Source organism: Epinephelus moara, chromosome 17 (assembly GCF_006386435.1).
Source record: "Epinephelus moara isolate mb chromosome 17, YSFRI_EMoa_1.0, whole genome shotgun sequence".
Taxonomy (NCBI): domain Eukaryota; kingdom Metazoa; phylum Chordata; class Actinopteri; order Perciformes; family Serranidae; genus Epinephelus; species Epinephelus moara.
This window is the reverse complement of record NC_065522.1, coordinates 22,608,370-22,635,336: the sequence shown is the minus strand read 5'-3', so window position 1 is coordinate 22,635,336 and position 26,967 is coordinate 22,608,370. Positions and strand designations below refer to the sequence as shown.

The window sequence follows — 26,967 nt, the reverse complement described above, 5'->3', positions numbered from 1 at the left end:
CTGACAATGCTAATGCCAACATGTTGATGCAGACTAGTTTACCATGTTAACATCTTTGTTAAGTGTGTCAGCATGCTAGTGTGACTTGTAGGCTATATAGTGAGCAAAATGGTAAAGGCAACATACTAGCTCCTAATGATAATGCTAACATATTGATGCTGACTGTTTATCATGTTCATCCTTTTTTAGCTTGTTAGCATGCTAGCATGTTGTATGCCAATGGGCTAAATGCTGACATCAGCATGACACCTCACAATGACAATGCTAACACATTGACCGGTTCACCATGTTAACATCTTTGTTTAGCATTTTAGCATGCTAATGTGTGAAGTCAACAAGCTGAATGCTAACTCCTTGGATAATGCTAACATATTAGCGCTGAACAGCTTTGTTTACGATGTTAACTATCCTTGTTTAGTTTGCTAGCATGCTAGCGTATCTTGCCAGCGAGATAAATGTCCAAATCAACTTGCCAGCTGACAACGATAATGCTAATATATCATGCTGACCAGGTACTGTTCACCATGTTCACCAACACTGCTACATGCTGATACTTGCTAATTGACACTAAGCACTAAGTACAGCTGGGGCTAACAGGAATATAATAAGTGTTGCAGATAATTCGCAGGTAATTTGCAATTTTTCATGTGAATATGGTACTAAATGAGAAGCTAAGAGATCACCATAGTTAGTATAGTTCATCGTCAGTCCAAATGGTTGTCCAGACACTTCACTAAAACCTTTCCTGGATCTATCAAGGCTAAAAAAAAGGCAGGAGAACATGGCTGCATTCTATCTTTTTATTCAATGCCATCTTTAAATAATAAGAATCTGTACATCTCTTAAGCAGGTCTTTGACCATTCATTCCCAAAGGTAATAACAGTATCAATAGTTTCTTTATTAACAACAGTAATACAGTTGAAGTGCTTAACCAGGCAACCAGAAGGGCCAATAGAGATCATACAGCAACAAAAAAAGGTCAAACGGACGGTGTACAGCACACACTCTCTTACCCTACATCGCTCTCACACACACACATCCAGCCTCTCACACTGAATCCACCACACACTCACATATGTCCATATTACACACTGACACACACAGCCCAGCAGTGCACCATATACCCTCTTGATAATTAAAGACATTAAAGCAAAAACTGCCCGTTCATTCAGAAACAGCACCAAACATCAAAAATCATTGCAGCAGTAATAATACTAAGCTTAACATTCCTCATTTCAGCATCATCATCATCAGTATCAGCAGTCATGAGAATCTTTACATCTGCAAATATACATGATCCAACCAACTGTGCTCCAAACTGGAGTGTTCACATGCTGAACAGTCCTGGACACTGCCGATCATCAGTCAGATCCACATGTCGCCCTCAGCCCAGCAGAGGGCGACATGCAACAAGTTCTTTGTCCCACAGCTCTTACAGAGAAAGCCAGTCTGGAGTGTGTTTTCGTAAATCCATCTGCACCAAAAAGTGTGTCTGGAAAGTAAGCAGGGTATTGCTGTGTTAAAATCTGTGCAAATTCCAAGAAGGCCCACTTAATTTCCAGGGAAGAGCTTTTGGTGCAGAGCTTCCTCACATCTTTTCTGTGTGTTTTTGGTGTTGGGAGGTTTATGTCTGCGCCCCTGGCAAGGCGAGTCCCGGCTCCAGGCTGGTGGTGGTGGCTGTGGGGGTAGGAGAGGGCGGCAGGCCCTTGGGTCCCGGACAAAGCAGGCCACGTGAGGCTGCATGGTCCCCGTTTAGGTTCTTGTAGGGGTTTCTGCGCGGTGGAGCTCTGAGACACATTGAGGGAAAGCGAAGGCCAGCGAGGCAGCAGCCAGGACAGGAGATCACCTCCTCCTGGTCCAGGGAGTGTCCGCTGCCGGAGCCGAAAGGGGACGAACCAGCGGGGTCGCTGGATGGGGAGTGGTAACCGTTGTTATTGGTTGTGGTGGGAGCGTTGGTGGCAGTGTCGCTCCATCCCAAGGGTCTACTCACGACCACGTTGTTGTTATCCAACTGAGTGAGGGGAGGCAGGCATGGGGGCCCGTTGGAGATGGCTGACCCCCAGCCATTTGAGAAGGGCGGGGTGGAGGCTTGGAGGGGAGTGGAGGAGTGTGATGGAGGCAGGGAGAGTTTGGAGTAAGGAGATGAATTGCTGTTTTGTGTGTCCGGGGAGCTGGCGCAGTCCATGGGCTCCTCCTCCCCCTCTTCCTCCTTTTCTTGGTCCAGCAGGTCCAGCGACAGAGGTTCAAGTGACAGAGGAATGCCTGAATCAGACTCGCTCCCATCCCTGATCTCCTCCTCTCCCAGCAGTCTCTCTTTTTCACTCACTCCGTTTATCTCGCCATTTACAGCATCTACCTCAGACGTGGACTCCTCCTCGGTCAGGACAGTGTTCGGTGCTGATGTGAGATGCGGAGGAGGTGTACACGGCAGCGAGTGGCAGCGCCTGTGCCTCCTCGGTAGCTCACCGCCATCCGTCTCAGACGCAGAGGAGTCATCGCAGTCTGGTGGAGGTGGCAGGGTGAAGGTGAGGGAGATGACGGACTTGCTGGGAGTGTCAAACAGCTTGATCTTGCCGCCCTTGAGGTCCTCCCTCTGAGAGAAGGGGTTGACCCGAGCAGGCATTGCCATGGTGGCAGAGGGGGGCGTGTCTGGAGGGTGGAGCATGTCGGATTTGCTGCGGGAGAGGCGAGGATCTGACGGGAGGCAGAGGGATCGTCTTCGCAGAGGGCCGATTGCTGGAGAAACAGCTTTAGAGAAAATAAGGTGATTAATATCAACCTGCAGAAACAAACATGCTGACAGTTCAGAGGGTTCCATGACTCACCTTTGACTGTTGGTTCGTCCTTCTGTTTCCGCTCAGCCTGTCTCCTCTCCAGCTCCACCACAATTTGGGCGAATGATGGACGGACCTCTGAATTCATCTGGAAAAGGGGACAAACCAACAAGAAAATTCAACACACTGAACAAGAGTGTGAAGGAAAGAGGAGGCAGAGCATCGTCAGTTTAGAATTCGATTTTATCATCCATTACATCGAAACCTGGCTTGGATGTTAGACGGTGGATGGATGCCAACTCTCCCACTATAACTTCAGCCCTTGCAGCATTCCTGACTTTAGTCCTTTTTCTTTGGATGTGTTTTTTAATCCGTCATCCGAAAAAATGATGAATTCCGATGTGTTTTATTGTTCTATTTGTTGCAAAAATTCGCAATACTTGAGACAAAATGAACATCATCCACCTGAACCTTACTATCTGACCTGCTGACAGTACTTATCGGAGTTATGAAATGATTCTGTGCGCCCTGTTCCTGTGTCCTGCCGCCACATTTTCTTCACTGATTCTTGGTCAAACGTCACTTTATTAGGTACACTATACACAACAACCATTGCAGTCTTATGCAACAGTCATTAGTTCTCAAATTTTTTCCAGTGATGTCAATGATGATGTCCCCTCACCAATGCAAAACATTTTGGTAGGGGAAAAAAGCCTATATAAAAAAGGTACCATACAGATCTGCTCCATCAGTGTCTGATTTACTGAACAACAACCTCGCAACTGAAAAACACTAAATGCTGAATCTCAAATGTTCAGAATCCATTTAAATTCATAGCAAACACATTTTTTGTTAGTATGCAATAACACTAAGATGACACTGTAGTTGCATTGAACTGCATCTTTTTGATGAGCTGCACTTACAACTTCGTGATAGAGTTATTTTAGGAATTATGCATGACAGATATCTTTTAAATTAACATTTCAAAAAACCCTCATGTATCCTCTGCAGTACTCCAAAGCACCCCTAGGGGTAAGCTTACCCCCATTTTAGGGACACCATTTTAGAGCATGGTGCTGTTGAGTTGAATTGTGCTGTGCCTTATGGTAATGCACCTAAACTTGAGCTGACATGAAGTAAAACCTGAGACTTTTTCACCAACATGAAATCACTAAAAAGGATGCAAGTGACCCTGCACCAAGGAAGAGAACAGTGGAATAAACTGAGAAGGCAGGGTGTGTGTGTGACTGTGTGCGTGTGTGTCAGATGAGTGTTTCTTACGTTACAGCAGGCGATGGCCAGTTGCAGGAAGTGAGGAGGACAGTCTTCCACCATCTGCTTAAAGTTCTCCACATCCAAACCAAAGTCCTGCACAGAAACCAAGGATTTTACACATGAGGGTTCATATTCAGTGTTATTTGTCTCTGGTTAATCAGAAATATAGATTGTTTTGAAAGCATTTCCTTTAATAATATCATGGCATGAAAGAAAAATGTTGAGGTAAGCTGCCACTGTCAGACAGTTATAAGGGGCTTCAACTGCAGTACCATCAAACAGCCACAAGGGGGAGAAATGCTCCTGTGATAACTTCAAAGGCTGTCAGAGTGGGTTTAACACTGACATCGTGTCCTACATCCACACTACATACTAATTGTGTACAGTAATTTATTATTATGTATGCTGTTAATGCACCATTTGTGCCAACAAGAAATGGTGCAGTGGTCGGTACGTGCACTGACAGATGTCAATCAAACTGCAAATGTGGAGTGCTACTGCAGAAAGAGGAAGCAAAATGTTCATTAAATTTAATGCTTTATGGTTTTGGAGCCATTTATCACCATCTGCAATTTGTTTTCAAGTTATTTTGCAGCTGTGAGCAGCTCCTGTTTTTGTCTCTGCATTTCAATGTGCAAAAATTAAGCAGTTCCTACTGTAGATACCGACTGTTTATTGCTCACACTGTATATACAATGTCTTTTTCATATACAGATCATAAGGCGCTAAGTGTTTTGTCAGTTGTTTTTAGCACTTTAGCAGAAACATTTTGGGGACATGCGAGCTTCTTTCAAGATAAGAAAGTCAGCTTCCTGTTTGCTGAAGATGACAATCAGCACTTTGATTCCAAAATCAGATGAAGACCATTTATATAATTTTAAAAAATGATGTCTGGCATGGCGAAACTGTTGCGCAAAGTCATTTTGACATTGCTGCTTGCACAACAGCCGTGTGCTTTTGTAATACTGACAGACTTCAGGCCGTAAATTAATACAGAAACTGTCCTAAAAGACATATAATAAAGGGCTCAATATGACATGAGAAGTGTACGAGATGATGAGTATGTGATGATAAGGGAAAGCAGGGAATCATTGATGTTGACAGTGTTGTCATCGGTACCTCAGTGCGTGGCAGGATGTCAGGGTCGGCCTGTATCCTCGCAATTATCTCACACAGGATGATCCCGTAGGCAAACACATCCACCTGCAGAGAGAGGACGATGAGTCGATCAAAGAGAGATACACATCAAGGGATGAAGATGAGAAAATAAAACAGGGAGAGAGCTTGTGTTTTACTTGGGTCCTTACACTCTGGGGTCATTAACGTCTAACTCTTTCTTCCAGTTCTAACCCATCTATCAGTGCAGTTACATGGACATGAATAGCTCGTCCATAAGGCTTCTCCTGGTCATGATCATATTTGAAATATGTGGTTCACATGAGCACAGAGAAACAGGGTTATTCATGTTCCCCATACACATCCCAGTTTCCAGTATTCCAGCTGGCATATTCAGGTTTCTCATTAATGGAATATGGTGTTTGTTTACATTCTCAAATACATAAACTGGATACCCCCAAACCCCGATCTTAAAGGGTTTATTCCTGTCCATGCATACACACTCATTGATTCTGACAAATGAGACTGGCATGAGAACACACTGCCAGGCTAACTAAGTTGATGCTAAATAAGATAAACATAAAACACACATGCAACTAGGGTTGGAACGGTATGAGATGTGACTCTTTGCTGTCATGCAACATTTATAGGTACCACCGTCTTCTTTATCAAGGAGTTCCTGTAGCAAATCAAATAAGTCCACAAAGGGACTCCATGTCTTAATAAAGTTTTGAGAGGACCCTTTGAGTGTGTACTTGATGTCTTCTAACTTTAAGAATGCTTTATTGGTAACTTGTAAAGTTAATGTTTTTTATTGTTGACATGATGGCCTGAAAATCTGATTATGCAAACTACGTGGATTTGTATTATTAACTGCAATATAATCTAAAACAAGCACTTCAGTCTGGATGTGGTTTATACTAATTTGTAGTTTCCTGTGAGCCCTGGCAGACCCTAACACAATAAATGTTCTCATCACCCCTTAAATGTAACCCTAACAGGCAATCAGGATGTCCACTTAGCTGGAGAGAATAATACAGGCCAAGCAGTTCACCTCTTACATAACTGAATTCCTGTTTGCCTTCAACATAATAACTGATTTATTAAGAATTTATTGCCTTACTTCACCACCTGCGTGCTGGGTTTATTTGACAGTCTTTCATCACACCCACTGTGGACCTTGAACTTTTATAGCAACCTGCAGCTGACAGGTAATGAAGACAGCGATGTGTCAGTACCTTCTCATTATACACCTCTCCTCTGAGCACCTCCGGGGCCATCCAGTAGGGGGAGCCGACGACAGCCAGAGGCTCCTGGTCCTCTTCCTCACTGCAGATCAAAGAGGGAAGAGGAGAGAAACAGAGCAAGGGAAGGGAACAGGATGTTAAACACACTTCTCGTCTCATTTCTCAGTTTGTCTCAGTTTGGACATCCTCGATTCCTTTCCTGTCTCCTCTCCTCACGTCTTAGTCTCTCACTTCTGAAAGGCGAGTCGAGGAGGCAAGGAAGAGACACTAGTTTATCTGATAGGGATCAGATATAATAAACATCAAATTCAATACTTAAAATCTGATCATTATACAGAGATGGACAATAACACAGTCAGCTAAGGCTGCATGCCTTAGCTGACTGTGTAATATAATATGCCCTTAGCAGTTGTCTGCCTCCACACATCAGTCAAGATTCTCTTTAAGTTTACATCCATATCTGTGAAACCATGGATGCTTCACACACATCTTCCATCTTCAGCAGCACAAAAGATCTATACAATCAGCACAGTTTCAAGACGGACACCCAAAATTAGTGTCACCAATTCAGTATCTGACCAAAGGTTTCCTCTTCTGTTCCTGAGATATGATGTTGAAAAATGGCCAGAAAAGTGTTTAATCGAGAACATTATGATGTCACAGTGAAGTTGACCTTTGACTTTTGGGATACAAAACGTCAACACTTCATCATTAGGACCAATCGGACATTTGTCTTAAGTTTTGTCATAATTAGTGCAAGAATTCTTGAATTATGGCCAAAACATGTTTTGTGAGGCCACAGGGGCCTTGATCTTTGACCACCAAATTCCAATCTGTTAATTCTTCACTCCAAGTGGACATTTGCGTCAAACTTGAAAAAAATCCCTCAAGGCCTTCTTGAGATATCGTGTTCACGCCAACTAGATGGATAAAAGGTCACAGTGACCTTGACCTTTGACTGCTAAAATCTAATCCAGTTAGCGCAAAGTGAACATTTGCACCAAGTTTGAAGAAACCCCCTCAGGGTGTTCTTGAGATGTCGGGTTCACAAGAATGAGACAGACAAAGTCACAGTGACCTTGACCTTTGACCACCAAAATCTAATCAGTTCATTGTTGAGTTCAAGGGGACGTTTGTGCCAAATATGAAGAAATTCAGTTAAGGCATTTTTGAGATATTGTGGTCAAGACAATGGGACAGACAGACAACCCAAAAACATACTGCCTCCGGCTATGGCTATCGCTGGCACAGACAGATAAAAAAAAATAATTATAAATTCATATTGCGATATGAGTTGCAATTTTACTGGGAATGGTATTTTTTGCATTTCATTTTTACACACACAAAAAAAATCTGAAAATGATGATGTGATTTTGATTTGTAGAAACATTTATGTCCACTTGGATTGACAAGAAATTCCCTCAAGGTGTTCTTGAGATATCATGTTCAAGAGAATGAGATGGATGCAAGGTCACAGTGACCTTGACCTTTGACTACTGAAATCCAATCAGTTCATTGCTGAGTCCAAGTGAACATTTGTGCCAAATTTGAAGAAATTTCCCCAAGAGAGGTCATGTTCACAAGAATGAGACATACAAGGTCACAGTGACCTTGACCTTTGACCACTAAAATCAAAAAAATTCATTGTTGAGTCCAAGGAGATGTCTGTGCCCAATTTAAAGAAATTCTCTCAAGGCATTTGCGAGGTATCATGTTAACAAGAATGGGATGGACGGACAACCCAAAAACATAATGCCTCTGGCTACAGCTATCACCAGCACGGAGGCATACAAAAAAAAAAAAAAAAAAAAAATCATATTGTGATTATTTGCAGAAATATTGTGATATGAGGAATTGGATTTTTTGCATTTCATTTCAAATTAAAAAAATCTGAAAATGATGAAGATGATGTGATTTTTTGCACGTTTCCTTGCATGTAGCAATGACTTACAGGCTGGGCGTCTCTGTAGCACCACTGTTGGATGTTGCATTGCCATAAACTTATTTCAATAATATTTTGATTAATTGTGCAGCTCTGTTGCACATCGTATTAAACTGAATATGTTCTGGTTTTGGACTGTTGGTTGGACAACAATGTGAAGACGTCATCCTGGACTTTAACTGTGATGACTGTTTCTCACTATTTTCTGACAGTTTTTTTTAAGGCTAAAGAATTAATCAAGAAAATAATCTGCAGATTTAGTCAATAATAAAAATATTATGTAGTTGCTGCTATAGTAAAAAAAAAAAAAAAAAGGCTTTGGGTCAACAACTACATCAAATATGCAGATATGTGTTTGCTGTGTGAAGTCTGGAAACAAACAAAGACCCGACAGTGATGCATGAGAAATGATGAAAACATATTTTTCACCCAGGAGAGCTGCAATTTGTAAGAGCCGATGACAGATAAGCAAATGGTTGGACAAGAACAGTCAAGTAAAACAGGCATCACGCTCCATTTCATCAGTGCAGAACCCAATCAAGAGAGACACACAGAGAGGTTTTATGGGGTGAAACGCGGCTCTCAAGTGTAAGCGTACGTGTGTTTATGTGCACTTCCTCTGTATCTAAGAAACCGCAGTGTTTTTCAGTTATGTCGAGATATCGTTGTGCAATTTAAGCTGAATAAAAAGGAAGGAAGAAGAATGTGCAAGGACAACGTGCTCACAGACACATACACACACACGCGCGCGTGCGCGCGCACACACACACACACACACACACACACACACACACACACTGCTGGCAGATACTTCCTTTCTGTGCTATTTCCATCTGCTACTGTGGGCTATGATACTGCAAAAAACACAGCGAGGCAAGTGATGGCAGAGGGAGAAACGAGGAGCCGAAACGGTCGCGGCTCCCAACGTAAACACCATTTGGAGAAGTGGACCGACAGAAGTGAGAAAACAGAGAGAGCGCAGAAGGCAACGCAGGACACACAGCTCAACAGAAAACTCACAAATGAAGAGAAAGAGAGGTGACGACACCAGAGGCATGATGGGACAGTGAAAGACAAGTTGTAATACGAGGGGCAGCAGAGATCCAGTAAGAGCAAAAGGAGGAGGACTGGAATAGTTTGACCTTATTTGGAGTGCTTCTCCCAACCCCCTTCATCTCCTCTCCTTCGCTCCATCCATCCTTCCCTCCTCCCTCCTTTCCTCCATGCCACAAGCACAGCGGTAGCACTCCAACACAAACACACACATTGGAGAGGGGCTGTCAACATCGTCCCGATCTCTGTTAGCGCTCGGCTACAGGATACAAGTGTTTGACTTAAATATAAAAGCAAACATGCCCTTGAATACGACGGAAGCACAATTCACCAGCTGCTATTGAAACAGAGGCTGGAGCAAACAGAGGCGTCATGTTTGATAGGTGCAGGTATGCAAAGATACACAGTAACAGACACACACACTCATAGGGAAGTGCTGCTTGAGCCTTGTTTTTAGCTACACTCACAACACACAGAGAAAAGGGCAGGACAGGTTACAGTGGCAGCTGTGGCGTCTCAGTGAGAGTTGAGTGTTTACTAAATGACTGCAGACGGCGCGAGGAGGGGAGGATGAAGAGCTAACTGTGTGTCAAGTGTGTGTCTTTACATGTGTGGGCAGGAGACTTACTGGCTGCTGCCTGCCAGTTAAAGCTCGATATTGTTATTTATTCACTGCCTGACTGCTGACCCATTAAAGGAGAAACAATATTCATAAAGAAGACAAACTTCGTGGACTTATATGGACGCTGAGGGGAAGTGATGTCAAGATAAACTGGGGACAAGAAAAATAATGTTTACTGAAGTCAAGTACCTCGTGGTGTCAAGTGAAATATCTCCATTTTGAAAGACCAACATGATATTTCCATGGCCTGAAAGTTCAGTCAATATTTGTGAACATGAGCTACTCTCTCTCAAAGCCAGACTCCAGAGAAGTGAGTCTCAAAGTTCTGATGTCATAAGGTATGAAGACAATGAACAGGAGACTGATTTTATGGACCCACAGATTGGTTGTTTTCTTTTTTTATCCCCAAATGAGCTTTAATCTATTGCAGTGTTCTCAGTTTTGAAACAGAAAATGTACCCATATACTCAGAGCACTCCCCCGGGTGCTCTCAGTGTCATCTACAACATCTTTCCCAATTCATCGTCTATGGAGCAGCTCCAATGTCTCAGTTTCACACTGTTACGCCGCCTTGTCGTTCTGTTTAAAGCCCAGTTCAGACCTAAGATTCCTGACGAGATGAGCTGAAACATGTAACTACTTTCAACACACCATTCTGCAACGTTCTAAAAACCTAGCGGTTCACACCAATGCAACCAGATGAGATGGTGTATCATCGCTATGCAACAACTCTCTGTACTTCTGTTCTGATTTCCAGCTTTTCAGGTTTATTTTGTGGCTGAATATAATTTGTGGCTTCTTAAAATATGAATGAGGATAGTGATAGTGAGATACTGGCAACAGTTGCATTTGTAGTAGTGATGAAACGGCAAAAAACAAACAAAACGAGCATCAAATGGACTGTATTCATAATGAATATGCCACAATGATATAAGTAAGCAGCAACAATTAGTCAATGAGAATGTGTGTGTATGATGGAGGTGTAAGCACATACAGCGAGCAGCAGCAGCGACCCACCGTCTGACATTGGCACACTGTGAGGATGGAAACAGAGGGCTTGGCAGGGATGGAGCACCTGCCGCAGCAAGAGAACACGCCGTCTGTGGTCATTTTGACTTAGAAGTTACGTTCTAAAACTAGCCGCCAGCGATTTGCCCAGCGGGTCACTCCAAACCACTGCAACTTCTCTCTTTTTGGCCTGACCTGGGCTTAAAAGCTACAACCGCCAAACAGGTAGATAGAGTTGTCTCGCCTTTAAGCCGGCAGCAGAGGCAGTAACAGCGCCGAATAGACGTCTGTGTAAAAGGGACAGCCAGCAGGATGGGATCATGGGCAGCACGAGTGTGATGTTTTGACGACATGTTATGCGTGCGACCCAACACGCGAGATTTAAAAAGCAACTGATAGCAGTTAGCGGCTAACTCAAAGAAGAACAGCAGCCATAAATGTCTGCAAATTGGGAAAACAATGAGGTCCTGGAGCTCCTTACCCTCCAAGCTGAGAATGAGATCAGCCGCCATATAACAGGGACAGTAAACGATTGTTACTGCCACATTAATGCCATTGTTATTGTTCATAAAACGCTGCTGACGCATATGTTATGTCACACTAGAGGTCACACCTCTTTCTGCGATGTTGGCATGCTGTCTTAAATCACACACTGCAGCTGCATGATGCCAATATTGTTTGGTTCGATGTAAAGAACAGACTTTGCAGCAGCCCTACAGTGTGATCTCTGTATAAAAAGGGGTCATCAGGGATAAAAATGGCTATAACTAAAAAGCATTTTTGGCTAAAAACTGAGACTAAATTTAAAATAGCTGCCAAAATGGACATCGTACAAACCTACGTCAAGTCACATGGGGGAATATTTCTAGAAGGGCTTGGGAAAATATCATTTTGATGTTAGAACGTACTTTGATGAAAAGTATTTGTTTGTATTTTAAAAACATAAAAACACTACTGGGAAACTCCAGAATGATATAAAAACCTCAATAAATAAATAAATACATACATAATGGAGTTGCCCTTTGAGTTAATAATTTGATCACCCTCCTTCGTGGGAGATATGATGTTACTGGAGAACCAGCTGAAGAGAATAAATCTGGCCAGCTGTAACTTTGCTGGTCATTTATAGTCAGTACAGGCCGCCGCTGAATTTATGACGATGAATAAAATATGCCACATAAATGTCACAGTATATTAAAAACACACAGCTGCAAACACAGGGGAGGGGACTCAACGACACGACGGCAACAGAGTCCGGAGTGCGTCATGGCAGCATCGAAATGACGCTTCACAATATTAATAAAAGTTCCCCAAACAGTGAGCGGTGGTGCAGAGGGGGGCGTTTAACCACAAAATTCGGCGGGGAGGCAGCATGCGCCTTCAGTACACACATACTTTGGAAAAACCCGTCTGTGCTTCAGTGAGTAATGCGTCTCTTTCTGTGTGTGATGGTGTCTCAGCTGAGGGAAAAGAGAAGCTGTGGGAGACGTTCACTCAGGCAGATATGGCACGAGGGACGAATAAGACAAAGGAAGAAGTGCAGGAATGTGATTTATTGAGTGTGACTTATGTAATCACACACTGTTGATAGAGGTTTTGATGAGTGGACTGACCTGTAATCTGGGATTTTCTCCGCCAGGCCAAAGTCTCCCACCACGGCCGAGCACACGCGGCCCTCCCAGCGCACCAGGCAGTTCTGCACAGAGGGGTCAGAGGTCACACACACATCACTATTACTGCTGTTAAGTGTGTGTCCAGTGTGTGTATTTCAACAGTGAGATTGTATTGTGCAGAGCTTTTCATTTTTAGCTCTGGTGCAACCGTAGCTGAGAAGTGCTGATGTTTGCTTGCAGTGAACAGAGATGGTCGGTCTCTGTGCCATTTTCCACTATGATTATTTCACCATGTCAACTTCACCACAGTATCTCCACAATTGATTTGCTAATAGCCAACAGTTTCCAGCCTGTCAACATTTCCTTTGTAGACTTTGTAAATTTAAACTACAGATGCACCGATCCAACTTTTTCAGTCCACACACCAGTGTTTAGTTATTAAGCTGAACGCCTCCCTGTGTAGAAGTGACTGGGATCATTCTTTCCTGTGTAAGGAACTGTCAGGCTCGACTTAAAGCTGCAGTTTATAAAAATAACTTGGTGTCATATTTGCTGCTACTGTCACTACATCCACAGAGAGGCTCATGAGACAGATGATGTGTGGAAAAAAAATCATGTTCCTCCTCCTCGTAGTGCTTCTAATGGCATGTACAAGAATCCACTGCACCAAAACAACCAATCAGAGCCAATGACTCTCATTTACTTATTGAGAAATTATTTTTTAGGGGTTTTACCTCTACTGGATAGGGCACCTCTAGCATGAAAGGGGGGATGAAAGAGGGGATGACATGCAGCAAAGGGCCAAAGGTAGGAATTGAACCTGCAGCCTCTGCGTAAGGACATAGCCTTTGTACATGAGGCGATCAATCGTGAACTGTGAATCAAGACTCTGTTGCTGCACTGCCTATTTCTCGCCTCAAATGTTTTAAGAAACATATTTTAGTGTACTGTTTAGCAGTTAGTTAGTAAAATGAAAAAGTTGGTAGAGCTGGTGGGCGGTGCTTTGTTTCAGCTCGACTGTTAAACTCATTTTACAGCTAAACAGTACACTAAAATATGTCTTGGAAAACATCTATGGTGAGAAATAGGCGCGAGCCAGGACCTCAGTTTCTTAGCATATCAACATCAGCTGCCTGCTGCTGAGGACAACTTCTGTCTCAGGTCAGTTTAGCTGGAGGCTACTTAAGAGTCTTTCCTACTTTCTCTTTCAGTAGCCTGACATAACTTGCATATTCATTTTCCCTTCAGCACTTTACTGAATTTATCTGCAACGTTTCCCAAAGACCCTTTTTGTTGACGTGGCTGCAGATCTGTGACGCACCTGCAAAGCCTCTAAATCTGCACCAGAGCTTTTTACTGTTTCCAAAACCTCCATTAAAAAGCAAAAGATCATCAAATGGTTTCCAGTTACAGGACTGTCATGTTTGTTTGAACACCACCAGTGTGTTGACTTCATGTTCTCGTGGAAAATCCATATGTTAAGTGAGTGTAGTTTCTTATGAGCCGAGACTCCCTGTTGTTCAGTGATGTGTGTGTGTGTGCTGTATGTGGGCACTGATGCATGTGTGTTTGTGTCGTCACCTTGGAGGTGAGGTCCCTGTGGAAGATGCCCTTGCTGTGCAGGTACTTCAGTCCCCGGGCGATGTCCAGGGCGAGGATGATCCGCACGCTCCATGACAGGTACATGTCGCTGCCCAACAGCTGCTCCAAGTTCCCGCCGTTGATGTACTGGACACACAGCGACAGGAGGAGTTATTACAAACATACAAACACACAAATCAAAGCACAATGAGGTCATTCTGTTTAGAAACTGCATGGATGTCGATATGAAAACTGCTGCACTTATTGTTTTGGGAGTCTGGGACTTAAATGTCTCACTGATGCAGATTAGATACACATTACATTCTTTTATGGTCCTGTTTAATTCATTTAAGTCCACAGTTTATTTTGCTGCTTCTTCTGAAGGTGACGTGACTAATCACTGCTGCCGAGAGGATTAGTCAATCACTCTAAATGCCAAGTATTTGCTGGCTGCATCTTTTAAAATGTGAGGATTTACAAGGACTGTGTTTCTGCAAGAATCGGGCGATACAAATGCCACGATTCAATACTTTACGATGTAAGCAAGGTGATATACTCTGATTTCTTTAACCTATTTCTGGGAAAACTGCCATTGATAGTAGTGTGCCCTTTATGATTCTGCCTGTTTCCTAGGGCCGTGTTCTTTGTGTTTACACTAGCGATATGTTGTTATGTTGGAGCAGCTGAGTCAAATGACTGAAGACAGATTACAACACTGACGGATCTAATGGCTGGGGGTGTAAACACAATTCAAAATGAGCCATTACCACAAATCCTTGCTGATAAACTATTAATTTAAAATCAATTAAGTATCACTAATATATAATATTGCGACACTGAAGTTAGGGATGTCACAACAACCAATACTTCTGTGCCAAGTCAATGCGACAGGGGACTTGCCCCTTGCAATATTTAAAACACGTGCATTTTTCTGTGAGATATAGATATAAAAACAGGAAACACGTGTGACATGAAACAAAGGTCACCAGGGACCTTGTGGTTAAATGGTATATACTGTATCTAAACCACAAGGCGACCGGAGTTTCCCTTTTTCTGGCATTTTTACAGGCTCACTGATTAATCGCCCTATAGACAGGTCAGTTCCTGAACCATAAAAGTGATTTCACTGCCCATTAGCTAAACCTCTGACACACCCGTTTATTACCAGTTCATTATTTTTAAAACCCGGTCATATTTAACCCCTGCGCGTCTGAAACCTGCTGACCTTTTCAATCAATGCAACACGACGACCTGTCACATAAATACTACCATTACAGACAGCAGAGCACCAAATCCCCCCCTTCATCCCCTTTTCACTGTTGAGCAGCTCAGTTACCATGGTAACGCCGGGTCAACCCATCACACGCAAGAGTCGGGTGAAATGTCACGAACTGCCTGACCTCAGTCTGTGTAACGCAGTCAGACTGTCAGACAGTGGTGGATGTTTTTGAGATGGAGTTCACGTGGAGAGACGTGTTTGTTTTAGAAAAACCACGAGATGATCGACCGCTTTAGGAATCAAAATCAAAAATCAATAACACATCTCAGTTTTTCAAAGTTTTCTTTTGTTTGTTTACAGCAACAACAGGATCTAAGAAACTTTTAAGTAGTACGCTCACTGGAGTTGGTGTTTCAAGAGTGAAACTTCACATTGGGCGGCACAGTGGCGCAGTGGTTAGCACTGTCACCTCACAGCAAGTGTGTTCCTGGTTTGAACCCAAGGTGGGGGAGCCCTTCTGTGTGGCGTTTGCATGTTCTCCCTGTATCAGCGTGGGTTTACTCTAGGTACTCCTGCAGACATGCAGGTTAACTGGTGACTCTAAATTGTCCTTGAGTGTGAATGGTTGTCTGTCTCTATGTGTCAGCCCTGCGATAGTCTGATGACCTGTCGATTTTGCTGGCTGACGTGACTGTTGTAATGTCAGGTCTACCATTAATGTGATATATTAATGTGGACTAAATTGTACATTTAGTTTGACTCCAATAAACTGGTCTGAAAAAGAAAACTATGGGAGAACAATAAGAGTAAACTTTATAGCATTGTTTCATATAAAAATAAGATAAGCTTGAGATTTCGCCTGCTACAGATTTATTGTGATTGATACATACTGGTTGGCCACCATCACTACGGCTGAAAACCGAACATGTAAAATCATTCGTGCCAAATTTCAGATCCTGAGAGCACAGTGCGTAGTGTTTATGTGCATGCCAAGTATGTGGTCGAGGGCAAAAAACATGACATTGGCTGAAGAAATAAACTTGAAGTTTCAGGTCACAGCTGCGATGCGAGGCTACATGGAGCCAATGCTGACAACTGCATCGATTAAAATGACAGCAGATCTGTTCTGCGACATGTGCAACTGAAAAAAGCATCTCATATGCTTGTGGTTTAGACACAGAGGGCAATGGTGAGCCAAAAGCAGTCACAAGTGTGGTTTCACTTCTTAAAACTTGACGCGGATAATACTTGCTGCAATATTTGTAATGTGAGAAGCAAAGTTGGCCAGTGCAACATGTCTAACCTAAAGACAATGAAAATGTTCTATATAAATTGCAGTGTTGAAATTCAGGAGTTTGGGGTTTATTTTTTGCAACTTAAAATACACTTTTGGTATTACAGAGAGAGCAGAGTACCAAAAATGGCACCGCTGAATAGTGGTGTCTAATTCCAGGTACGGCTAATGGTTCAAACATAAACAGTACAATATAAAAGAAGGAACAGTCATGACAACAGAGACAGAAGAGCCAGACTCTGGTATCTATTGGAGTCAATGGGGCAGGCACTTCAAATCACGAGAACTCATCATAGCAGAGGCTGAGCTGCAACTAAAAGACAGAACCATGATCTGTTTAGAGACCAATAACAAGGAAAACTTGCTACAGAGAAGCTTCACATTCACACAAACTTTCATGTTTAGATTAAAAAACATCAGTAAGCTTCACGCATTGTGTGTTTTTTTAATCTGGTCGAAGGATTTTTCAGTCAAAGCTAAGGGTGCTTTCACACCTGTCCTGTTTGGTTCGGTTCAGTCAAACTCAAGTTCATTTGCCTCCTCAGTGCGGTTCGTTTGGGCAGGTGTGAACACAGCAATCACATTGAGGTGCGAACCAAAACAACCGGACCGAGACCTTCTTGAAGAGGTGGTCACGGTCAGGGACGCTAAAATCAACCTGCGTAGTTGTCCCTCCATTGTGACATTAGAAAGTGTCGCATTTATCTTGCAAGTGTACTCTTCTTCAACGTTTTGTTTACTTCATGTTACAAAATTAGTCCCTGATGGGGACCAAAGCAAGACAACTCTAGGTCTGAAAGCACCCTAACACAACAAAGACATGATGGGTCATAGTGTGAATTGCAGTGCCCACCCCACTGACTCCAATAGAACTGACACCAAAGTCTGGCTCCTTGAATGCTGTCACTGTCGTCATGACAGCAGCAGGTTAATCGGCGTCTTACCTCTGTGAGCGCGTGGAGCTGCCCCTCATGGACACACACTCCTATAAACCTGCAGGCAGAGCAGACACACACTTAAATAACAAAAAGGAGAACAGTTTCTAAATACACAAATACATTTCATGACGAGTCAAGGCTTTTTGGGAGAAATCCATACAACAGAAACAATAAAATAAAACAAGGAAGGCGTGTTGGGAATCAAACGTCTCAGTCACCTGAGTATATTGGGGTGCGATAGTCGGTTCATGAGCTGGACCTCCCTGAGCATGTTGGCTCTGTTACTGGCCAGGATGTTCATCTTCAGAGCCATGACCTGACCCGACACACGATGCTGCACCTGGACCAAGCAACACAAAAAACAAAAATATTTTAATTTTGGTCAACTATTGACACTGAAAGATTTCAAAACTGCAGATTCAACACTGTGAAGAAATCGGGAAGCCAAGGAAATTAAGCAATGTAGCAACAGAAGCTAGACTTTTTTTTAAAAAAACAAAAAAAAAACAACAACTATGGAGCAATTAATGCTTGTTCCACTTTCCAGAGAAATAACCTCACAGTCAGTACAACAGACACATATGAGCCAGCAAGGCATTTATGATGATTCATTATAGATACATAAATCAGTGAACACTATCTGAAGTCATGAAATGAAACTACGACCAGCTGCTGAGTGGAGCTTTACATTCGCAGGCCAGCTGAGTTTCTTCATTTGTTTTGGCTGCTTATGTGCCCCAACCTGCTGCTATGGCAATGGCTCCGTCTGGTATGGTAACCATGGTGATGTGACATGCTTCCCCCCCCTCAGGCTACATGTTAGTGCATATTTGCCTGGCAAGTAGTTTGACTTGCAGAAGAAATGCACACAGGCAGCAGACGAGCACTAAAATCTCTGGCAGAGTGTCGAGGGAAGAAGTCAGAGGTGTTTGTGAGTCTGTCTGCCTGTGTGTGTTAGTTTGTGTGTTAACATTGTGCATGTCAGTTTGTCTGTGTTAATAGTGTGTGTCTGTGACTGGGGTGAGAAAACCCAGTGTTGTATGTTAGATACTGTAAAACTGAGGGAAGGTGAGAGCTCCATCATTATGCAACAAGAAAAGATGCTGCTTTTATTATAAATGCCCTGAAGCGTATCTTTTGTATTGGTACATTTTGTGTGATTTAACATGTTTACAGGCCTTATCTGTAATTGTTTTAATGTTATAAATTAGGTGCTCATTTGAGTATATATATTAAAACCTGGCCATAATTTCAATTGCAAGCCTGTGTCACACAGTTGTGTTTGAACAAACCTTCAACAGCAACAAAAGCATCTTTAAAGCTCTCTCTCTGTCTCTGACCACAAATAAAAGAATTATCCACCCAACAGTCCCTACGTCTTGCTCCCCGCTGCTGTGACTGCTTCCCCGGGGAGGAGAGCAGGCAGCATTTCAGGAGTCAGACCTTCAACCAGCACAGACCCCCCCCAGCACTTAGTTTCACAGTGGGCTGCAGACGGGGCTCGGTCTAATCTGTGTAAGGGCAGCAACAGAAAGTTTGCTGATCCACCAGGGAGTCAGAGCTGTCCAATCACTTGGAGATGGGGTTTGTGCTGGCTGGATTCATGTTGCTGCAGCCACTGACTGGATGTCCGTCTCCTGAGCTGCTGCCAACTCCTCTCCCAGCGAGGTGGTCTGTAGAGGCGGGGAGTGAGATGGAGGACACATATTTTTTGTCAGACTCTTTTTGATAAGTCCATCTTCCTTTTTTGGATTGCTTTGCAGTGTAGGTCGTTGTTACCAACACTGGAATAGCAACTTTTGCCCAATGATGCCAAAATAAAATTTCCCAGCTTAGTTTTAATTTTGATTTATTTGTAGTGCTACTACGTGCCCAAGTATGTCTACATATTGAAACCTACATGCGCCTTCTTTTTTTGATACTATCCAAAATGGGTCTGCAATCATGTTAGCAGCTCTCTGCAATAATGCTCACAATAACCATGCTAATGCCATCTAAGTTTTTCCCTTAGTAAATGCAGTGAGTTTCCTGAAGAAACAGCCATTTTAAAAATCTTGAGTTGAGCATTTTAGCATGCTAAAGCATCGGACTAAGCCCCCCGTGTCCTTAAATCCCAGAAACAACCCTGGTCATTGGTTTAAAACCCAAATACCTTTAAAACTTAAGTACTTTCTGTACTAAATTTCTAGATTTCTAGATTTACTAAAATCAAGGTATGGAAAAAGCAACATTTTGGTAATGCTGCCAAACTTACAGACTACCTAACCCTTCTTAAAAGACAGGGTACAATCTTATGTTTTGAATACTGCTTGTCGGGCCACACTTTTGTTTGCATTCAGGATCTGCAATCAGGCTTTTAATGCCTGACTGCAAACCAAATTCCCCTGGAGCTAATAATAAAGTTGATCCGGCAGGGGAGGGTTTCAGGTTGTGACTTCATTAGTGACATGATGAGTGTGTAATGAAAGAATGAAAGGGTGAGGGAGGAGGGGAGAGAGAGTGTGTGTGTGAGGGGTCAGAGTCTGGAGTCAGAAGTGTTGAAGCTGAAGTCGGTGTGACACTGGCCTGGATCTCAGCTGGGCTCTGGATCAGAGCAGTGATGGAAAAAACCACAAAGCCTATTAGAGAGCAGACTAGAGTGCAGCACACACACCTCATCTTAATGGCCAGTCAATGGGAGTCAATCTCCGCCGCGGCACTAAATCCCGTCTCCACTGAGCCACTTGAGGACTTCAGCCTGTGGCAAAGTGCTGCACACATGCATGGTTGCACACATGTAAATCACACACACATAATTGTGTACAGTAGTTGCTTCCTCTTGCAGTAGAGGAAGTTGGAGCAGAAATTTAAACACGCAGCAGGAGCGTGGAGGGGCTGCAGGACTGATCTCTTTGTTATTACAGCATTAGAGGATGAGGCACACTCCTGCAGGCTGGTAGACGGAGCTCTGCGGCCGATTAAGAGGTTGCTTTACACACACACAGTCTCCTCCTGCTTCCATTAGCACAGATTTATCTGGCAAACAGGACTGTGGGGCTCTGTGCATGGCTGTGGATTTACATCACACTTGTCCGCTTTTTCCCCGCACACATCTGCCTTCTCACTCAGCTGAAGAAACTCTTACATGCTTGTCTGGCACTCTCTCACAGCCACACACACACACACACTGGCTCATATAGGCAGGTTACAGTGCAAACGTGAGCCAACTGCTGATGCAGCACGGGTTGGAATTGCAACGCTGTTTCACCCGACTGTTTTGTCCCTGACAGTTTTTAGCTTCCACATAAACAACCTCTCACTCATCGTTATTAAGGGCTGAGAGTGTGTCAGCAGCTTGGGCAACATGCTCTCAGGTGTGTATGTGTGTGTTTGGCAGCTGAGAAGCTGAACCCTGCAAAGCCACCATGAGGTATGTGTGGTGTTTCTTTCCAAATTCCTTATGCCAACCACTCTGCTGGTCATCTCCATGGACTTGCCACTGGAATGCCAATGTACACGCCTACATCAAGATTACCCCATGATATGGAGCAATTATACACACACACACACACACACACACACACACAGAGTCAGAGTAAACACACACCCACGATGGGCTCACATGCATGGGCCCAGACACACCCTAAAGCTCTCCTTCAAAACACACTCAGCCTTGTAAAGTGCTGCTGTCAGCAGAGGAAAGGTCGCAGGCATCCTTTGCTCTCGCTCCGTGCAGCCAACATGTGCAGCGATGTCTGTCATTAGCCGGCGGCCCGGCAGGGCAGACTGATGCACAGTAAGACTCAGAAGAGGAGGAGGAGGAGGACGTGTCAGAGACTGCAGATGGAGGATGCACACAAGGGCAAGAGAAATGTGTTAGACCTTTAAAAGATTTGTGCTTTTAAAAGAGTTCAGGCTCCTTAGATAGAAAATATGAAGATGGTAGTAGCAGGGAAATGTGTTTCACTCTCACAAAGTCCAGACGGGTAGTTTAAAGATGCCAAAAACAAACTGAATCTACAAATTATTTTTTTGTGTTATAATATTAGCACAGGTCACGTCATCATCAGTTAGATTGCACAGGGCTGTAGCTATGATTTTGGAAATATTGAGCCGGGGTTATTCCTGGGTTAAAAATGAAGCGAAGGTGGTGCCATCCTGTGCAAGTGTACCAAGCCTTCAACTGGCTCAAGAAAACACTTTTTACAAGCTAGAAAAAAATCCCTTTAGGCCTTCTTGAGATGTCACGTTCACGAGAATGAGACAGATCCAAGGTCACAATGAACTTGACCTTGTACCTTTGACCAACAAAACCATTTCCCTCAAGTCGTCTTAAGATATCTCGTTCCAAAGGATGGGACTGACCAACAGACTGATGGATAACCCAAAAACAATGCCTTCAGCCACATCTAAGGCCAGGAGGCATAAAAACAACAACTGTTATCTATTAATTGTGGCCCAACTGTCACATTGATAGTTGTGTCTTAAATGTGAATTCCTGGATAATAAAACGTCCATCAGCAGTGTTCTGTAGCGACCCTTGTAATATCTGTTAATGTACTGCAGTTACGCACAACATGCCCTGGTTAAGTGCCTGAGAACATGACCACAAATACTGATACACTACTGATATATTCTGCTATCCTGCGCCAAATTATTTAGACTAATGACGGCAGGAAGTGTTTGTGTTTAGTGATTTAGACACCCCCGCTTTGCCGAGGTCCAAAAACAGACGGCTCTTGTCTTCCTCTTTGTCAAGTTTTGGCAGTGCCTTTCCCGGTGCAGTGTGCTGATTACGAGCACTTCACCACATCAACGTTATGCCACAACTGCAGTTACAACTGACAGAAATCCACCAAGTGCAACACTAACTACCAAATAATGTTTTCCATCAAGACACCTGTCAGAGATTTGTCAAGAGTTGGAGGCAGCACAACATCTGATGAAGCCAGCCGCCTCGTATTCTCTATACAGGAAAAACATTCAGAAGGAGTCCACCAATTTTTCCTTTTTGCACGATTTCCATAATAATTTAACTACTAAAATATATTGTAGCCAATATTTCCATACACAATTGCTTAAAATGCTGTTTCAAAGCATTTCCAGCAATGCCAGGAATACAACTCCACTGGCAAAAAAACAAATCCTGCTACCTGTATACAGTCAAATTTAAGGATTTTGACTCTGAACCAACCCTTAAAAACATGTGAAATTCAGAATATAGGATGCTTAAACATCCCAGCTCCCAGAAACAATATCAAGGACATGACCTTTCTGTCCTAAGTGGTAGCTACAGGCCTGAATTTGCACCATGTATGGGATTATTTTGTATCTCCGACACTTTTCAGGTGTCCGAGAGAAAACTCTGCAGAAAAAGTCTGCAGAACAAATCACATGTTACTGCAGTGTTACAGGGGTGGGCTGTGGTGGAGTGTGACCAAACGATTGACTACACAAACACACACAGCTGAATGACTTTGCCTCTGGACACTTGGTCAACTCTACAGGCATCTTTTCCCTCCTGGATTTCANTCACACGTTACTGCAGTGTTACAGGGGTGGGCTGTGGTGGAGTGTGACCAAACGACTGACTACACACACACACACACACACAGCTGAATGACTTTGCCTCTGGACACTTGGTCAACTCTACAGGCATCTTTTCCCTCCTGGATTTCAAGGTCACTTCACAACTTCCCAATGTCAACATAACTGAGGATGTCTTGCTAAACGATGGGCGTGTTGGAGGCAAATACAGCAAGACTACTTTAAAATCTCTTTTTGTCACCATAAGACTCTGCTGATCATTTAGATCATACTGTTCTGCTTTGCAAACAGTCGAGTCATTGTGGTATTTACATGATAAAGTACTCTGCAGTCTTACCCGTCTGTAGCCTGGCACATAAAAATAGCATCTACCCTTCAAAAGGAGAAGTACCATCATCATTAAATGTGCAACTTCTGCAGCATTTTTATCCAGACTAAAGCAAAAAATTTGCCTTAGAATCAACATTTTAGGACAAAAACAGGAAAGTTTCAACCGATTTGACAAGCGAGCTTTGAGCTGACGTGTGAAGGCACTGTGAGTGAAAAGTCCCCCGAGGGGGTGAACTCCACTCACTCTGAGTATGTGTGTGTCGGAGAACTGAGAAAATTAGCTGCTCCTACAAAACAGCTCAAGGCTTAAGCCGCCTCCTGAGGCTCTGCTCTCAGTTGTAGCATGAAAAGCAAAAAAAAAAGAGTGTGAATGTGTGTGTGCAGGCGACTGAAATGATGCACCCTGCCAAGACGGGTCCATCAGTGAGCGAGCCGGGAGGTCCCCCCCTCTGTGTGGTCGAAACACAACCTGATCCAGGAGGCTACCAGTCCAGGTAGCAGACAAGCTGACACACAACGACTCACTTGGGCTGTTGCACAACACTGGGCTGACCACGCCCCCACAGCTCTTACACGTACACAGGTCTAAACATGAGGGGTCACTCGTGTTCATAGAATACGTGTGTATCATCAGTGACCTGTTGCTCACTCTTTATTTGCTTGTTCTTTAAATGAAGGGAAAAGTGAGTAGAAGTTTCCCATTAGCAGGTCTAAATTACACAAAGCCTGTGTTACAAACTTGGAGTTTGAATATATGTGGGCATTTGCCAGCCAGAGAGGGTAGAACAGACACAGTGGTCTGCATCGCCGCAAAGTGTAGTTACATGTCTGGGAAGGCGCACGTCAGGCTACAGCGTAGGACACGGCATAGGCTCTATGTCAAAGTGAAGCCTATGCTGTTGGTACCGACTCCGAAATGTTCGTCCATCATTAAAGTTTTGGGTACAGATCAAATTTTCTGCAATTTTTCCGTATCTATCAGAAGAGTCGTTTGACCAAGAAGCAGTAGAGAAAATGTGGCGTAACCTGCGAGACACATATATCCACAATGAAAGAGAAACGGGACGCACATTATCATTAACTTAGACAGCCTACATTCAACTGCTCAGATAGTCATGCTCTGGTGGACGATGGTGACGAAGAGGAGGATGAAAAAGAAAAGAGGACAGAGACAGACAGAGAGTGGGCAACAGTGTGGAGACAGAGAGGGAAGACAGCTCAGACCCTTCAGGCAGCGACCGTGCCAAATGTACGATGCAGACAGAGAGCGGTGGCACCCAGGAAGGTGCCTCCTGTGGACAGAAGCAAGGAGCAATATGTCTTTCTATATTGTCTCATATTGCCAATTTTTACAATGACTAGAGCAAGTGTGAAACTCAGGGGAGAGGACTAAAAGTCTCGATATCTCTGACTCTGCTGGTTTGATTTTGATCATCCTTTCTTAAAAATCTGTCTCCTCAACGTCTTGCAAGTGCGATACCTCAAATCGCTGGAGTGCTTTTCCCAGAATCTTAAATCTTTGAATTACCCAGAGAAATAAGGACACAGTTTCTGGGAGGAGATGGCCCTGTTGAATCTTTAAAATGTCATGTTGCACAACTTTAATTCACCTCCACTGGATCAGGGTGGAGGCAGACATTTCAGAGACAGATATAAAAAGCTGGGCAAAAGAAATATACAATCTGTGTGGCTTCACACAAATAGATTAAAAAAATGTGTGATTTTAGTGAACCGACTCTTTAGAGGGGATCTATTATGCTCATTTTCAGGTGTATTTTTGGTTTCTACTGGAGCATGTTTACAAGCTCTGATGTTCAAAACAACAGTTTATTTTCATCATCGGTGCTGGGACACCTGTATTTACCCCCTGTCTGAAAGGCTCCATTTTAAAAGCCCGTCTCTTTAAGCCGCCCTCCTAGAAAAGTCCAGTCTGCTCTGACAGGTCAGTGTAAAATTACACCTTCCAGGTCCATCATGTGGTGCCACTGAGCCACAAAAGACTATTTCCCATAGACTTACATTGCAAAAGACACGTCTGTAAATTAGTGGATACAGGTTTGTTTATAACCTTTTTTTTTTTTTTACTATTGGGATTTTATTCATTTCTTCAGATAACATTTTGAAAGTCTAGCAGAGTTGCATGATTAAATCATTTTATCCCCATTCGAGTTAGTGGAGATCTAAACCAGAAGTAGCCAACTCGGCCAGCAGAAGTCTCAAGTGTGCTTGCTCTTTGGGCCGAACAATGTAAAAGCAGAATATCCAGGTAATTTTACACACAGAAGTAGATTTTTTTGGGTTCATGCCACAGCTTTCAATGGATTGAACAGGGCCCCACCTCAAACACTGTAACCAATTCTCTTTATTCACCCAGGTCTCAGCACCGTCATTGTAGCCGGGAAATGACTGTAACTGAGAATTGCGGCACTTTTTACCATTAGAAAATCCTCAATTAATGCCTCTAAAGACAAGCAGACATGTTCCGGTGGGAATATAATCCAAAATCGGGGAGAAATTAACAATATCAGCTACCAAGATTACATGTTTCTACCAATGTTAACATGAAGCTACATGTAGCAGTGTACTTGAAGCTACGGAATGACTAACGGAGAATAGCCGTACATTAACCGTAAAATAAATAAATAATAATAATTAAGAAATGCCTATAGACAACTGGACATGATTACATGTTTTCCTGGCATTAGCATGTAGCTACATGTAGCAATGTACTTGAAGCTGAGGAATGACTGTATTAGAGAATAGCGGTACTTGCGATTGTAAAAAAATAATTGATAAAAGCCTCTAAAGACAATTGGACATGTTCCAGCCGGAATATGATCCAAAATCGAGGAGAAATTAACAATATCGACAACCAAAAGCATGTAGCTACATGTAGCAGTGTACTTGCAGCTGAGGAATGACTGTAATGGAGAATAGCAGCACTTTATAATGTGAAAAATCATCAATAGAAGCCTCTAAAGACAAGTGGACATGTTCCAGTGGGAACAGGATCCAAAGTTGGGGAGAAATTAACAATATTGGCAACCAAAATGACATGTTTCCTGGGGTTAGCATATTGCTACATGTAGCAGTGTAGAAAAAAACAATTGGAAACAGTCTGACGCTTAAGGTTTTGCTCACAGGGATTACTTTCACATACTTTTACCTCATTATTTGAAATTTTGGTCTTGTTTAATACTAACATCAGACATTGTAATNGGGGAGAAATTAACAATATTGGCAACCAAAATGACATGTTTCCTGGGGTTAGCATATTGCTACATGTAGCAGTGTAGAAAAAAACAATTGGAAACAGTCTGACGCTTAAGGTTTTGCTCACAGGGATTACTTTCACATACTTTTACCTCATTATTTGAAATTTTGGTCTTGTTTAATACTAACATCAGACATTGTAATATTATATATAT

At 43.0% G+C, this 26,967-nt stretch overlaps 1 protein-coding gene across 1 annotated transcript in view; it reads right to left on the bottom strand.

The window, feature by feature from the left end:
- Positions 1–786: 786 nt before the first annotated feature.
- The window catches only part of tesk1b (testis associated actin remodelling kinase 1b), a 38,928-nt gene continuing 12,747 nt past the window's right edge, over positions 787–26,967 (bottom strand). Inside the window, exons 3-11 of the mRNA XM_050067092.1 lie at positions 17,902–18,023; positions 17,690–17,738; positions 14,233–14,379; positions 12,652–12,734; positions 6,405–6,495; positions 5,170–5,253; positions 4,057–4,143; positions 2,827–2,923; positions 787–2,749 (exon numbers count right to left, since the gene is read on the bottom strand). Of these exons, the coding sequence (XP_049923049.1) occupies positions 1,626–2,749; positions 2,827–2,923; positions 4,057–4,143; positions 5,170–5,253; positions 6,405–6,495; positions 12,652–12,734; positions 14,233–14,379; positions 17,690–17,738; positions 17,902–18,023 (1,884 nt within the window). The 3' untranslated portion in view covers positions 787–1,625. The remainder of the gene's footprint in view (positions 2,750–2,826; positions 2,924–4,056; positions 4,144–5,169; positions 5,254–6,404; positions 6,496–12,651; positions 12,735–14,232; positions 14,380–17,689; positions 17,739–17,901; positions 18,024–26,967) is intronic.